Source organism: Lynx rufus, unplaced genomic scaffold (genome assembly GCF_022079265.1).
Source record: "Lynx rufus isolate CCGP_SWC_20201006 ecotype Redwood Valley unplaced genomic scaffold, mLynRuf1.p SCAF_3, whole genome shotgun sequence".
NCBI classification, from domain to species: Eukaryota; Metazoa; Chordata; class Mammalia; order Carnivora; family Felidae; genus Lynx; species Lynx rufus.
In genome coordinates this window covers 16854948-16871105 of record NW_025814845.1, presented here as the reverse complement: position 1 = coordinate 16871105, position 16158 = coordinate 16854948, and the positions used below count along the sequence as shown (strand labels likewise).

The 16158-nt window shown below is 48.2% G+C and overlaps 1 protein-coding gene across 3 annotated transcripts in view; it reads left to right on the top strand.

Annotated features, from left to right (window-relative positions):
• CCDC149 (coiled-coil domain containing 149) overlaps positions 1-16158 on the top strand; it is a 96934-nt gene that overhangs the window by 46748 nt on the left and 34028 nt on the right. For 2 of the 3 annotated variants that reach the window (XM_047091196.1, XM_047091195.1), the window contains exon 4: positions 5179-5286. The exons of the other annotated variant lie outside the window; for it this stretch is intronic. In XM_047091196.1, coding sequence (XP_046947152.1) covers positions 5179-5286 — 108 coding nt within the window. The remainder of the gene's footprint in view (positions 1-5178; positions 5287-16158) is intronic. 3 annotated transcript variants of the gene reach the window in all.

Here is a 16158-nt window from a genome sequence, read left to right as displayed (position 1 = left end):
TGCCTCCCCCCACCTGGCCCTCCCAGAGAGGTCAGTTTCAAAGCTGGGGGAGATTTACTAGAACCTAGCTTGGGGGCGCCTGGGAGGCTCAGTCACTTGAGCTTCCGACTCTCTTGATTTCCGATCAGGTCACGATCCCAGGGTTGTGAGATTGAGCAGCGTCAGGCTCCATGGTGGGCACAGAGATTGCTTGAGACTTTCTTGCTTTCACTCTCGCTCTCTCTGTCTCTCTCCCTTCCTCCCCCTCTCCCTCTGCCCCTCTCCCCTGCTTTCTCTCTCTGTCTCTCTCTCTCTCAAAAATAAAAAAAATAAATTAAAACTTAAAAACCTAGCTTGTAGGCTGTGTGCTCCTAATTCTGCAGCTACCATAGAAATGCCTGACTTCGCTTTAGTGGATTGCTTTTCGGCTGCCTACAGAGTAAATAACTGTTCCATCACCGGTTCTGCAAGTCACTATTTGCTAAAGCAGCCCTGTCCTCTGCTTCATGTGGCACTGGAACCTCTGACGGGGGTAGGGGGTCCATGCCCTGTGCTAGGGAGAGCTCATTAAGCTCAGTGCTTTCCAAAGTGAGGCCCAGGGAGCATGCCAGGGGGCGGGATAAGCAGAGAGGTGGAGAAAGTGTTCAGAAACTCTTACGGCAATTTGCCAGCATGATTTTATGTCCGTTGAATCTAACGAACACTTGGGGTTTGATCCTTTCGTCTTCTTAAGTTCATTTTTCTAGTAATCGATTATCGTACTTTACAAAAGTTCTGGTCTGGGCCAGGTTGGAGGCTGAGAGCAGGCGGTTCGCCACTGACAGATGGACTTGTATCCGTGTAGCTGCTACATCAGGCTTCCGAGTGAACACCAGGCTGCCCACTACCGGGGGCTCTCAAGCCACTGTTGATCCAAAAAGGAAAGGGTTTTTTTTTGTTTGTTTGTTTTGTTGTTTGGGTTTTATTTATTTATTTATTTATTTATTTATTTATTTATTTATTTATTTATTTATTTTGGAGGGGTGGGGGTAGCCTTTTATTAAGTTTCCACTGGCACTTTTATTTTAATTTTAATTTTTAAAACTTTTAACGCCATTATAATTAACACGGACTGTGACATTAGTTTCGGGCGTACAGTGGTGATTCAACCATTCCATACATTACAACCTGTTCGTCGTGATAACAGTTGGCGTCCTGATCTCCCCCACCCGTCCTCTTACAAGCATTTCTCTCCGAGAACCTCTTCCGCCGCCTAAGAGGAGGCAGGTCCCGGGAAGGTGAATTTTGCTGCGTCTCCTGCAGAGGGGGTGTGAGACGCCACTTCCCCGCCCCTCCTCGGGCGGCTCCCCTGCCTGTAGCGGAGGGATCATGCTTGCTGAGCTAATGTCTGGAAGACGTTCTGGGGTTCCGTGGAGGGGAAGTGGGGGCGGCCCCCTCGGGGATAGCTTCGCTAAGGAAGGAGAGCTGCGGCCGGAGGGGAGGGGCGGGGAAAGGAAAAGCAACCACTGAATCATCACTTCACCGCCCGTCCCTGGGGTCAGCCTGCTCTTGTGGCCTTGAACTGCCCAGCAAAATGGAAATCTTTGGGGCACCTGGGTGGCTCAGTCGATTTAAGCATGCAACTTCAGCTCAGGTCATGATCTCACGGTTGGTGAGTTCGAGCCCGGCGTCGGGCTCCGTGCTGACAGCTCAGAGCCTGGAGCCTGCTTCGGATTCTGTGTGTCCCTCTCTCCCTCTGTCCCTCCCCCAGTCGCTCTCACTCTTTCTCAAAACTAAACATTAAAGAAAATTTTTTTAATGGAGATCTTTGATGTAACGGGAGAGGGAGAGAGGGAAGCCAGTGCCATTCCCCCCATCTGAGACTTTTCCCTTCCCACCCACAAGGCTCACACTTACTCTTTTTGCTCTTTTAGTCTTGATTTAAATGTGGCCCTTTCCTCGGACACAGTCTGTTCCGTCTGCCTACCTCGTTTTTCTCCATAGCACTCATCATCCAACCCCTGGGTCATTATGTATTTTATGGCAAGATAATATAATTAATTTAACATCATCTATTCAAATGTACGTTTGCAAGGGCAAGGGGTTTTGTCGCTCCTGCTCGCTGCTGTATCCCCAGAGTCCAAAACAGTGCGTGATGCATGCTAGGTGCTCAATAAATACTTGCCGTATAAGTAAATGGACGAACAGGGAACAGTGAAGGGGCAGGATCGCAAAGGAGCCAGTTGTGTCCAAGGTCGCATTCGGCCACGTCTACCCAACTGTCCGCCCAGCGGTTGAGTTGGAGCCACTGGACAGGCGCAGTCAAGGGGAGCTAACCACCCTTTAACCAGCACCTACTTTACCAAGCACTGCGGTTGGTGCCCTGTGTTCATTATTCAGCTTGGGGATCACATGAAGCATGTATGGTTAGTCGCATTTACAGACAGGGAAACCCCAGAGGTTGAAGAATTCCCACACGGCCACCCAGCCCGGTAAGTGGCAGAAGGTGCAATTCAGCTTAATCCATCCGGTTTCCACAAATTTCCCAGAATAGTCAATTGGCCGTAGTATCTCTTGTCTTTTTGCTTTTGTACCTGTAAGATGGGAATTAATTTTCCTGGTAAGAACAGCGAGCTGGGAAAATCAGAATGCAGTTAGTATAAAATACGAACTTTGCACACATGCGGTTGAAAATTAGGTCGTGTTGTTGAGTCACACGGACTTGGTTAAATCCAGCCAGCGGGGATGAGTCCAGTTTTCACGTAGGACTCTGTGCTTAGCACTGGCTTCAGTGTTGGTACGTATTGTTGTTACTCCAAATTCCCCGCTAGGCTGAGACCGCAAACGCCAGACTCAGCATATTGTCTCTCATTTAGAAAATATTGATGGAGGGGCGCCTGGGTGGCGCAGTCGGTTAAGCGTCCGACTTCAGCCAGGTCACGATCTCGCGGTCCGTGAGTTCGAGCCCCGCGTCGGGCTCTGGGCTGATGGCTCGGAGCCCGGAGCCTGTTTCCGATTCTGTGTCTCCCTCTCTCTTTGCCCCTCCCCCGTTCATGCTCTGTCTCTCTCTGTCCCAAAAATAAATAAAAACGTTGAAAAAAAAAAAATTTAAAAAAAAGAAAATATTGATGGAGCACCTACTAGGTGCTCGGGGTAGATCCATCGAGAGGACCAAGTTCCCTGCCCTTCAGGGAACTTCTATTTTTGTAGGGAGAAAGAGGCAGGAAATAAGTAGTCAGCAACAATCCATGAACTAAATTACATGGTGTGTTAAAAGGTAGCATGGGCTATGAATGAAAAAATTAGTGTAGGAGAAGGGGCTTGGAAGATCAGGGTGGAGGCAGGCAGGTTGCACTGTTAGATCGAGTGGTCCAGGTGGCTTTTGAACAAAGGCCTGAAGAAGGTGAGAGATGGAAGGAACCAAGAGGTGTTCTGGAGGGAGAGCATGCCCATCAGAGAGTACAGAGCAACAGTGCAGGGATGGGAGCGTGCCTGATATGCTTGGGGAACAGCGAGGAGGGAAACTTGGCGGGAGCTGAATTGGAGTGGGGGAGACCCTGAGGGTAGAGACAACCTGATACCCCAACAGATGGGACATGGGAGATGAGCTAGAGTGTGGGGTCAGGGGTGAGCCAAGCCAGGGTTTATTCTTCCTATTCTCTCACCTTCATTCCCTTTTTATAAAAGTATCTGTTGTAATTGAATATTCTCAAAAGTATTAACATTTTTTCAAAGCAACCTTCCTTCCTTCCTTCCTTCCTTCCTTCCTTCCTTCCTCTTTCTTTCTTTCTTTCTTTCTTTCTTTCTTTCTTTCTTTCTTTCTCTTTTCTTTCCTTCCTTCCTTCCTTCCTTCCTTCCTTCCTTCCTTCCTTCCCTTTTTCCTTTTCCCTTTTCCCTTTTCCCTTTTCTCTCTCCCCCCACCCCACTTTCTTTCTTTTTTAAGTAGGCTCCATACCCAATGTGGGTCTTGAACTCCCGACCCTGAGATCAAGTTGCATGTACTGACTGAGCCAGCCAGACGCCCCTCCAAAGTATTAGCACTGAGCTTTTTGGAGATTTGGCCACTGCAGTTGTACTAGTCGCCTAATGTCTCTGGATGTGGGTTCATCAGCTATAATATGAAAGGAATCTTCTAGATAATCTTTAGAAGCCCCTGTACGACTATTGCTGAGTGATTCCTTTCCAGGAGTCATGTTCTCATTGCTTGCTTCTTTCCCTCCTTACTTTATTCATTTACTCATCGTGAGTACTTAAAACATTTGCTGGAACACGAGCCCTCCCTGGCTGCTGAGGAAGTGGAGAACAAAATCTCTCGTTCAAAATAGCCTGAGGTCTCCTTGCTGAGCTTAGGTAAGAAGCTATAAGCAAGGCGAGAATCAGAGCAAGTTGCAACCAGCAAAATACAAACCGTGCTGTAGGACGAGCAGCCACGCGACGGCATCTCCAGGTTCGGGCCACCCGTGAAAGGGGGGTGGGCCCGGTAAGAGGTGCTCACGTGCTCCGGGAAAGCAGGCAGTGATGGTGTGACAGGAAGCTGGTGAATGGAGAGCCATCCACATGGGCCAGAGGGATTTGAGTCTGAGCTGGAGACACATCCTAGGGAAGGAGTGACATTCTCATGCTGGTACTGCAGGACTAGAAGAGGAGAATAAGGAGGTGAGAAAACCAGCCCAGGAGACTGGTGGATTGCCTCTGGGCCCCGATTCCGGCAGTGGTCGCTCACCCCTCGTCCCCTCTCTGGCTGCCTCATTTTGTGACTGAAATTCTAGACCCTGAGGTAGCACAGAAAAGCTCTTTAAACCAGTTCTCTCTGAAGGGGAAGAAAACTACCTAAACAAGGAAATAAAGCTTTTCCTGTATCGTTGGCTCAACATTTAGAACTGACCTCTATGATGGCCATTGCAAGATTTTTAGTGCAGAGCTCTTAAAATTGTTTTCTAAGAAGTCGAATGTGGCAGACTCCCCCCGTTGCTTGTCTGTGAAGCTCTCCTGGAGACCGAGCACGTCCCCGCACCGAGGTTCACGGCCAACGTCGTTTGCCTCCATGCAGCTGTAGAGGCGTGATTTGCACACTTGCTACATTCGTGTATGCGTTTACTCTAATGGGCTTTGTGTGGTTGTGCTGGGCCTGGACGCCAGCCTCAGTGAGCCTCGCAGAGCCCCACATTTTATCCACTCCTGTGTTTCTGAACGTATTTCATAATATGTTGATATTTCCAGGCTAATCTTGCACAGCTACTGAGAGATTCTCAGGACCGAAATACACATCTGGGAGAAGAAATTAAAGAACTTCAGCAAAGGCTTGCAGAAGTCCAGGGTGACAATAAGGTACCGTGAATATTTAAAGGGAAAAAGCTCTGCCGTGTAATTGTGCACTAGAGGTTTATGTAGAGCACATCAGAAAAATGTAATGCAGCATTTGCTGAAAAATTTGTTATAGATTTTTACATTTGCAATGAAAATTCACAGTTTAGCATTTCTTATCTTTATTACGTTGCCTTTGTGTGTGTACGCACGCGTATGTGCGTGCTTCTGGGTTGCTCTAAAATATTGCCACAACCCATTATAGAAGTTTCATTATGTTCAGCTTGGTGGTGAATAACATTGCGGTTGAGGGCAAAATAAAACCCCAAACGCTATACTTTCCCCCTTCTATACAAATAATGGATTTGTGGCTCAGATGATTTGGAATTATTCACATTCAGTTTTGAATTTTAAGTAGTCATCCTACTAATTATGTTCACATAACCAATTTATTTTATTGCTAAATTTGGCAATTTGTATGGAACATTGCTCAAAATCCACTGCGTGGTATTAATCAAACTCCCCTGTTGGCAACGTTAATTATAAAATATGAACTCATAAACTCCAAACTGAATGTGTGCGCTCTCTCTCCCAGCTGAAGCTATGAACAAAGGTACAATTGAGAGAAAGGAAGAGAAACTATCAAAGTTTAATTCTGTCCCCCCAAATAATTTTCTGTTTGGCCACGATAGATTGATGTTCAGCTCCTTGCCAGAAGCAGCTCTCCTGATAGAGGTGGCCACTGGAGTTTCACGCAAGAAAACTGCAGGGCAGGGAGGAGGTCCTTCCTTGGGAAATGCCTTTTAAATGTTACCAAATTTCCTTGACAAATGGTGGTGGCATTCACTGTTTCTGGGAGCTGTTGGTTATTGGAAGGCGCCATTTTGAAAGACGCTGGCTCGTAAAAAAAAAAAAAAAAAAAAAATGCACGAAGGGTCTTGAGTTTTCCAGAGACTTCTTCATAACAAAACAGAGAGGGTTTTATGCTCCTGCTGGCTTGAGAGGCTCAGTCTGAGGGCCAAGTGGGAAGTCTTCCTCTGTAGCGTCTTCTCCACTTAACCTGCCTTTAAGTGTTTTTTGAAACCTCTTGGATATAACATATGTATTTGAAAAATTAGGCTTTACTATTCCGGGTCATGAAATTGGGGGTGGGAGAGAATGCCTAAAGAAGGGTTCTAATTAACACTGGACAAGCTAATCAGGCCTCTGGTATGGCTTTATTCACCACTAAAAGGATTTAAGTTCTGTAACCTAGGTGTTTGGTCCATAATTAAGGGCCAGACCTTCTTAGTCACTTCCTCAAGTGGTAACAGGAGGACAAGGTTTTCTAGAGAATAAAATGAGATGTGTTTAACAGTTTCCTTTAAACCCATGAAAATACTACAGGAATTTTGGAGACATAATAAATCCACGGAATACTAAAACATTTTGAAGATGGTATTTTTGGATTTATAGCCCTTCCTGATTGATCTTTTTTTCATACTTTATTTCTTTCCCCCGCCCTTACATTAGCTACCCCCACCCCCCAACGTTCCTAAATATACCTACTGCTTCTTGTTTTGGTCGCTTTTAATTCTGTCACCTTTTAGACACGTGGTATTTTAGGGATCGATGTTTGCAACTGGTATTTCAAGGGAAAAGAAGGTGCGTGTGAACGTGACCGTGTATGCATGCATGTGTGAGTAGGTGCAGGACTCAGCGTGGGGATGTGCGTGCATGTGCACCACTAAGCACAGGTCCGGGCCTCCTTTTGCATTGGCACAGTCTGAACTTCGTGATTTGTTTGCGCCCTGGGTCTTTATTCCAGTAGATGGACACATTTATCAGACTTTGTTTTCTTGCTCAAGGTTTGGAATCTAGTGACTCATATTCATGGCCTATGAAGTAATTCGCCTGCTAAAAGGTACAGGAAAGATGTCATAATGTTCAGCAGACCCCCTGTCTCAGTATCCAGCCTCTCCTCCTCAAAAAAAACACCAGCTTCAGTGAGCCCCAGAGGTTCCATTTATTCTCATTTGCATCTAAAGTTATAGGGCTGATTTGTTTCAGATCCCCGTGAATCATAGCCACCCTCCCCCCACCCCCACCCCCACCCCCAGTTGTCAACACGAAAGCCGGATTACTCATTCGATAATGACACCAGGCATCTTGGGAAACTCAGAGGCCCCTGTTCCTAGGTGTGTGGTGTAGAATGGTTAGCCCTTCATTTATTTTTTTCTAATTCATCATGTCACTAGCTGCTCCAACCTTTCCATTGCCTTCCAAATCCAGTCCAACCTCCTTGCCATGGCGGGCTAGGCCCTCCTGTATTTGGCCCCTACTGATTTCTCCAGCCACATCTCTCGCCACTGGTCACCTCATGCTTCAGCTCAGCAGCACTAATTTCAGCCCCTTGGTTGAGCTATACTGCCTTGTGCCTCAGGGCCTTTGCACTGCTGTTTGCTCTGTCTGGGACTCTCTTCCCTTTTACTCTGCTCGCAAACTCCTGCTCATCGTTTAAGTCTTAGGTCAAATGGAGCCTTCTTCAACTCTTAGGGGCCCACACTGCTCTGCTCTTTCCCCTCTGCTTACACTTGTGTGGCACCCTCACCCCCAAGAGTAAGCTCTTTGCAGGCTGAATTCCTGACTGGTATACTGCAGTATTGCTAAGAATTGGCGCTCTTAGTTCCCGATACGTGAACATTATTTAATAAATCTTTATTGAAGACATGGAGTGGAATAAATGAACGAGTGAAGGAATAAAACAAATGAAGGGAATGAAAAGGAGAGCAAAAACGTTCAAGGAAGAGGAAAAGGGAGATGAAAAGGAAAAAGCATACAAGAAAATATGCAGACTGAGAAAACAAGCCCTGGTCGTCATCAGTAACTCTATTTGTGGGGTGAGAAAAGTTTAGAAATTTGGAGAAAAGCAAACCGCTTCACCCAAGTAAAAGCAAAAGCAAACCAAACCCCAGGTATGAGACCTTGGGAAGCCCTTGTGGAGAGAGCAGAGGGTCTGAGGCTGAGCCATGGTGGGCTCAGGGTGAGATTCCTGCTCAGAGGTTGGCTCAAGCCTGTCAAAATCAAGAACACTCAATAACTGCTGTTGTTGGGCTCCTGGCTCCTCCCCCCGCCCCCTCGTTCCAAACAGAAGGGCCGATGGCATCATTTTATGAGCAACTGTTAAAGTACAGGATTTTTATCTCCAAGTTGCCATTTTAACTGATGACCCTTATCCGTATTTTGGGAAGCCCAGATTCTAGATGTTAAGTACATTTAAGAAACAAGGTGATAGGAAATTACTTGCCTTGGATATTTTAAGGTAGACTAATTTTTCCATTTGTTCAGCTAGAGCCTTGTAACCCTATGTGCCATAAAGCATTTTCAAACAGCCTCTTGAAAGATTTGTTGCCACCCTGGCTTATAAGCAGCTTAGCCCTCCCATGGGGTGGAGAGGGTGGGGGTTTCCGTGATAGGGTGGGGGGGGGGTCCCATGATCAGATACCACCTGCCATCTCTCTGAACTGTGCCCAAGAATTTCTCGGGGCTCCTGGAGGGATGCAAACCCTTCATCCGAGCTTGAAGAGAGGTGTGAAAAGGGAAGCCTAGTGGACACCCTCCGTTTCCCTGATAATTCTAGTTCTGAAAGGTTAATGAGGAAAGAGGAGGCACGTGGGGAAGCAAGGACTCACACTTTTACAGATCACCCTGGGAAAAGCTTTTCGTGGGTGGTAGATTGCCCTGGGCTCTCAGTGAGTCCGTCTGTGAGGCATAAGGACCAATGATGAGGAAAGACCCAGATGAGGCTGGGGCCGCTGGGAGAGAACCGTAGCTTTCCTTCTTACCTCAGAGGTCTGCCTGCTCCGAATCTTCTGGCCACTAAGAAAAGAGTGGATTCAGGCAGAGGGGACTGGGAGGAAGAAGGGGTTCTCCGAGAAATGTAAGGAGTGGTAAGAGGCAGTCAAGAAAACTAGCAGAGCACATTTGGATCCGATAGCCAGAGGTCAGCTGGTAGACCAGCTCTCTAAAGGAGAAAGCCGGGCTGATAGTGCCTTGCCAACTTCCATGACAAACAAGGAGGCCACCGAAGTGAAGGCACTGACCTGGGAGTTGGAAAGATTGGCACTCCTGGAGAGGCCAGCTGCAGCCTTGCCCCTGTCAAGTGGCGTCAGGAAATACAGCCCAAGGCGTCCAACTTTGGAAATCAGGAGGCCCCAGGTTTATATTCTGGGTCCACCAGTTACTGTTTTATGGGCGCGAGCAAGTTGGCTTTCTCTCCTGGCCTCAGGTGCCTCATCTGGAAAATGGGAGTAACCACACCTCTCCTAGATTTGTTGTTAGGTTTTATCAGGTATTCATGAGTGCATGGTTGGGGAATGGCTACATCCCGCTTAATGCTCTAGCAGCCGTGGATACATCCAGGAATAAGAAAGACAAGGTGCTCATTCTCAAAGAGCGTATATTCTAGTTGGGGAGACACACGGTAAGAAAACAAAATACGTAAGATCATCAGACAGTGGTTAGTGCTGGGAAGAAAGCAGGACGATGAGATTTAACGTGTGTGCGTGCGCGCACGTGTTTGTAAGGGTGTGGCACCCAGTAAGTGTTCCATAAAGGGTTAAGTGTTGCTGGTATCTTGGCGTGACCTGGGGCCAGATTGTCTTACAGTCTTTTTGTGCAGGTATGCCACCAGGAAGCTCAAGGTCTTTCTTTCTGTTGATCAACTGTTTCCAGCGCGCTGGGTACGTGCCTCCCAATAGAGACAGAAACTGTGGTAAAGAGCGTGGCACCTGCAGGATGGATCCCCCAAACTCAGCACTCCTTGTGGCCACCCCAGACTTTGCCAGCACCAAGCATTACTGCTTTGGTACAGAGCTTCTGGAAGCTTCCTTGCATTTTGTGTGCCCCTTGCAGGGTAACCACCTAACAGAATGTGCCAGGAACAGGAACTCAGGTTCCCATTGAGAACTTGGTTTTCTTGTCCACTTGGTTTTATTTTTCTTCATTTTACAGATTATGGCACTTGGGTGCAGAAGAACAGTCACAAAATGCAAGTGTTCAAAAGCAAGGAAGTTCAGGTGGACAGCTGCTCCCAGCAGTGTTCCACGTCCACATTTCCTGGGCCCCTGCTGGCCACTTTAAGCGTAGCTGTTTGTCATATTGCGTAGACACGAGGTTTTGCCCTTAATAATGAGCTTTATGTTACACCAGCTGACGGTCTTTAACCACCTCTGTTTTATCTGGCGTTGGCACCATAAAACGATGGAGCCCTTCTGTGAACATACCTCTATTGACGTGGGACTTGTGGATGGATTCGGAGCGCAAACCAATTAAGTCAAAGCCATGAGCCAATAAAGACAGACCAATGAGCATGCAGGTGACTAATTAAAGTATACTTTGTTTCAAAAAAAAAAAGATAACAACAAATGACTGCTCAGCTGTGGCTGTTTGTAACGGTCCAGGGTGAGGAATCAGAGAGCTCTTTGTAAACAGTTCCTCTTTATGCTTCAGAGGAGCAGAGAGATGTCCTAGTCTGTAGGAAACCCAAATGAAGAGAGCGCACTAATGAAAAGCTCTTACCTTGGGGCATTATAGAAATTAATTACAAAGAATTAAAATGAAGGATAAGAGCCCCTCACCTGCTTCAGCCCCAGCGTATCCTGCTCTAACTGGGATCTTGATTGTGAACTAGAGGCAACGCTCAGTTCAGCCAGCAGCTGATTCCCTAATGTTCAGGATTCCCTAATGTTTTGCTGTCAGATGAATTGGACACATTTGGTCTCAGAGACTGTATTTGAGTCCATGCTGCCTTATTTAAGCGTGTAGCTTGGGTGGCCCATGAGACCGGTGGTTTTGAACAGTCATCCCATAGACCATGTGCTTGTAGTTACTTTTTAGTGGAGAGCAGGCTCTGAAAGCGATCTCGTTTTACAGCCCACCGTATCCAAACTACACTAAACTACCAAGAAATTGAAGCAGCCTTAAAACTGCTCGGTGGGACCCTATAAAGATTGTGGCTCCGCGGTCAATGTGTACCGAACTGTCCGAAGGTGATTCGGGGGCTTCCTGACTGTGTGATCTTGGGCCAGTCGCTTGACTTCTCTGTGTCACCGTTATTCTCATCGGTACAGTGGAGATGTCAGCAGTACAGCGGATGGTTCGGTTCAGATCATTTCACCACATCGTTATTGAGGACCCAACCACGTGCTCTCTGGATAGGGCAGGAAATAGTGAGTCCCTGCCTTCACAGGGCTTCCACTCTAGTAAGGGGAGATGAACAGTAACCAAATAAATAAATATATTGGTATTTCACAGATCCGGAGATGCAGTTTTTCACATTTGAACATCTCTGACCTACAGTCAGTGGTATCATGTTGTTACGATTGCCGATTTTTATTCTTTTTAGAGACACGTCATGGTGGGTCTTCAACGTTGATGGAGTTTTATATTTGATGAAGCACAGCATGAGATGTCGGAGGGTGTTTTAGCGCTACAGGAGAAAATTACTCAGAGCACTGTGGAGTGCAGCCCAGGCAGACGGGTTGGTGGGGTGGGGGGGGGGGGGAAGCACCGTTTATATCGGGTGGTCGGGGAAGGCGTATCTGTTCACGTGCCCTTTGCCCTGAAGCTGAAGGGCGTGTGGTGGGAGGTGGTCAGGTAACCGAGGGACGAGGTGCAGAACCCCGAGGCAGGAACAAGCTTGGGATGATAAATTCGTGGCAGGGAGGCCATTGGACCTCTTAGGAGAATCACATATGAAAAGTTATACAAACGGTTAACACAGAACTCGCTTCGTCGGGGGAATGCTGTGCAATGGCTGTCATAGTCGTCGTGGAGAGAGCCAGCACCACATAAACCCCAGAACCCTAGACTGCCAGTCAGGGTCGACCTCCCAGCCCTGCCATTTACAAGGTTGGCAACGTGGGCAGATAGGCTTCACCTTCTCTGAAGATGGGGATATCACAGTACCTCCCCGGGTGCTTGTTGGAATTACCTGGGTTCATGTGTGTAAGCACCTAGGCTGGGGCTTGGAGTGTGGGAAGAGCTGCACGTGTGTTTGCTGTAAGTCTTAGGAGACTAAGACCTTCGGAGAGGGAGCACTGGAGCCCAGGAAACCGAGCATGGACTCCTCGACTTCACAGCCTGTGTCAGCCTCTCTCGGGTGGCAGGGGAATCTCTCCTGTAGAGGACACGGCAGTGTCTGTCTCCTGGAGTTGTGACAAGCATGGTACGAGAGGCTTCCTGTGTTTAAGAAGTATTCGAGGACCCCTACGGTTAAGCCAGACGCCGCTATGGGTGCTGGGTATTCCGTTGCGTGTGATAAGGGAGGCTCCCGCTGGGGTGGAGCTGACGGTAGGGAGGGTGCAAGAGACTGCCGAGATCATTTCTGGTAAGTACGATAAACACAGTGGGGCAGGGTGGTGTGAAGGAGAGCCATGTAGGGGTGAACAGCTCCAGCAGTGGTATCCATGGAAGACTTCACAGAGGGAGTGACCTTTGATCTGAGGCCTGAAAGAGTTGAAAGAAGTGGGTTCTGGACAGACCAAGAGGATGTGCAAAGGCCCAGAGGCAGGCACAAGCCTGTGTGTCTGAGGCATTGAAAGGAAGCCGGCCAGGCCAGAGAACAGAGAAAACGCAAGCGGCTGGAGATGGAATCAGGAGGCAGACGGGAGCAGCTCACGTCCTCATGTTGTGCCGCATCAGCCCCGCTGAAAACTTGGGCATTGATTCCAGTGCAGTGAAAAGCCACTGACGATATGCGTAAGAAGAGCTTCTAGCACGTTTTTGGGTGCTCAAGTTGGGTGCTGGTGAACTGGGAGACGCTGATATACATAGACCCCAAAGAGCTCTTTTGCCTCTTCTGCCTCGTGTGGATACAGCAAGAAGATGGTTGTCTGTGAATGAGGAAGCAGGCTCCCACCAGAAACTAAATCCTCTAGAGCCTTGAGCTTGGACTTCCTAGCCTCCAGAATGATGAGAAATGCATTTCTGTTGTCAGAAGCCACCCAGACGATGGCATCCTATTATAGCATCCCAAACAGATCAAGGCAGGAATTGGTACCAAGAAGTAGGATGTTGCTATAACAAATACCTAGAAATGTGGAAGTGAATTTGGAACTGTGTAATTGGTAGGGCTGGGAGAGTTCGAAGGTGCGTGTTAGATAAAGCCTACGTTGCTGTGAATGGACCATCACGGGCGATTCTGCTGAGGGCTCAGGAAGAAAAGAGGCGAGCTGCAGAGAAAGCCTACATCTTCTTGGAGAATACCAAAGTAATCCTGAGCAGAATGTCGGTGGAAATGTAGACAGTGAAGGTCATGGATGATGTATCGGAAGCTGGGGGGGGGGAGGGCCTTCTTTGTTATGAAGTAGCCAAGAACTTGGCTGAACTGTGTTCGAATCCATTGTTTTATGAAAGGTAGAACTTGCGAGCAATAAAATTTGATATTTAGCTGAGGAGATCTCTAAGCAAAGTGTTGGAGACATGGCTTGGTTCCTCCTGATTGCTTATCAATTACAAGAAGAGAGAAATGATTTGAAGATGGAATTGTTAAGCAAAAGGAACCAGAACTTAAGGATACGGATAGTCCTCAGGCTATCTGTATTGCAAAAAAAAAAAAAAAAACATCAAGCGTGTGGCCAGGTGACCATTTGATAAGGAGATTTGTCCTGATCAACCGTCTCAGACAGAAGCCAGGTGCTGTTTTTCACGACAGTGGAAGAATGCCCATGAAGGCACATCTGAGGTCACCAAGTCTGCCTGGTGTGCATGGGCCTGGAGGTCATGGCAGCCTACACCTGGTTATAGAGGATGGGGCCTCCCAGAACTGCAAGGCCAGCAGAGAGCCACTGTGGGGCTGTCCTGCCAAGTCATGGGGTCACAGAAGTGACATTGCAATCCCAGTGAGTCCAAAGGCAGAGCATCAAGCCAGAGAGGATTATCCTTGAGCCTTAAGGTTTAACATTGTTTGCTCTGTTAGGTCACCTGGGACCTGTCACCTCTTTCTTCTTTCCTAGTTCTCCTTTTTGGAATGGGAATGTCTATCCTGTGCCTGTCCCTCCTTTGTATGGTGGAAGCACATAGCTTGTCTGGTTTCATGGGTTCAGAGCTGGAGGAGTTTAGCTCAGGTCAAATCATACCTAGAGTCTCACCCATATCTGATTTAGACGCTATTTCAGTGAGGCTTTGGACTTTAGAGTTCATGCCAGAATGGGTTAAGACTTTGGGGGCTGTTGACATGGAATGAATGTATTATGTATGTGAGAAGACTGTGAATTTTAAGGGGTCAGGGGTGGAATATTGTGCCCCCTCCCCCTCCTAAATTTATGTGTTGAGATTCTAACCCCCAACGGGATGGCATTGGGAGGTGGGGCCTTTGCAACATTATTGGGTCATGAGGGTGGAGCCCTCATGCCTGGGATCAGTGTCCTTATAAAAGAGGCCCCAGCAGCTCTGTCTTCGCCACCACCATGTGAGGACACAGCAAGAAGATGGCCCTCTGGGAACCAGGAAGCAGACACCAAGCCTGCCACCACCTTGATCTAGGACTCGTGATCTCTAGAACCGCAAGAAATCAATGTTTGTTGCTTATAAGCCACCAGTGCATGGCAGTCTGTTACAGCAGCCTGGATGCCCTAAGACAATCCCCATTTCCAAAAGGACGGATGTCCCCTGGGGCCCAGCAAGGGCTGGGTGACTTTCCCAGGATGCATGACAGGCAATAGCAGCATCAGGGTCTGAACAGGTGACACCCGGGGAACAGCAGCCACTCCTGCCTCTGGCTTCCTCTTCCTGTCTCGTGGGGAAAACGGATTCGGGCAAGTGGAAGCCAGGTGAGGAGAGGATATGGCGGGCCATGACGGCAGAAGCCTGAGAGGAGATGGTGGAAAGGAGTGAGTCATTCCGACTGGGGGAAGGAGGACCAGAGTTTGCAGGGGCCCTCGGCGGAGGAATCGACTCAGGGGGCAGGGTGGGGGAAGGGCACCCAAGAGTCATTTAGCCGCATGGTTTTGTGGCCACATCCCCCAGCCACATCCCAGCTGCAGCCGTTCCTCATCCATAAGCTGACGACTCACACCGTAATTCATTCATAAACGTTTATTTCCATCTAAATCAGCAAATGAATACATCCATTGGTGGCAGGCAAGTGCCTCGCGGGGCAATGATCCACTTCTGGGGCTGGCGCAGGGAGGCTGGCCGCGGAGTTTTGCCCGCCCTGTTTGGGGGAATTAAGTGCCCGGAGCAGTTGTAGCAATAGCCATTTCCAAGGTGGGAAATCGACATCATCGCCTGCAGTCTGCAGATAAGGTTGGCCCTGGAGCCCTGCTTCCTCCAGCTTGAAGGAAAGATTGGACTTCCGCAGCGGGCGAGCGTGGGGGGAAACTCACGTGGAGGACGACAATGATGACACTCGTAACAATAATCGTAATAGCAGCTAACACTTCTTGCACACTTCTGTTGTTCCGGGGGCTGTGCTAAGGATCACAGAGAAACCCATCTTCTCTTAGGATTACGTTCTGAAGTCAGCATGTGAGCGGTAAAAACTTGTGTCTAGCCACAGGTCCCCTCCCATCCCCCCCGCGATGGTCCCTGAAATTGTCCATCAAGTTCAGGGCGCATGGCATTTATGTTCCCGAACACGGCATGATGCATTCGTATGAACAATGCGATCGTGCCTGAATGTGTTACCAGCCATGCCCCCACACCCCTCTGTCCGGGGCACTGAATGCAGGAAGTGGGTAGTCACCCAACTTAAAAAACTTTCTCTCTCTCTCATCCTCTCTTCCTCTTCTTTTTTTTTTCTTTCCCTCATCTTTTCGCCAAGCACGTATGCTTGAGCCCCTAAGTGAAATGTTCACTTAGAGCAACCCCATTCCTTCTCACTGCATGCTTACAGCAACCCTCCAAGGAAGCTAT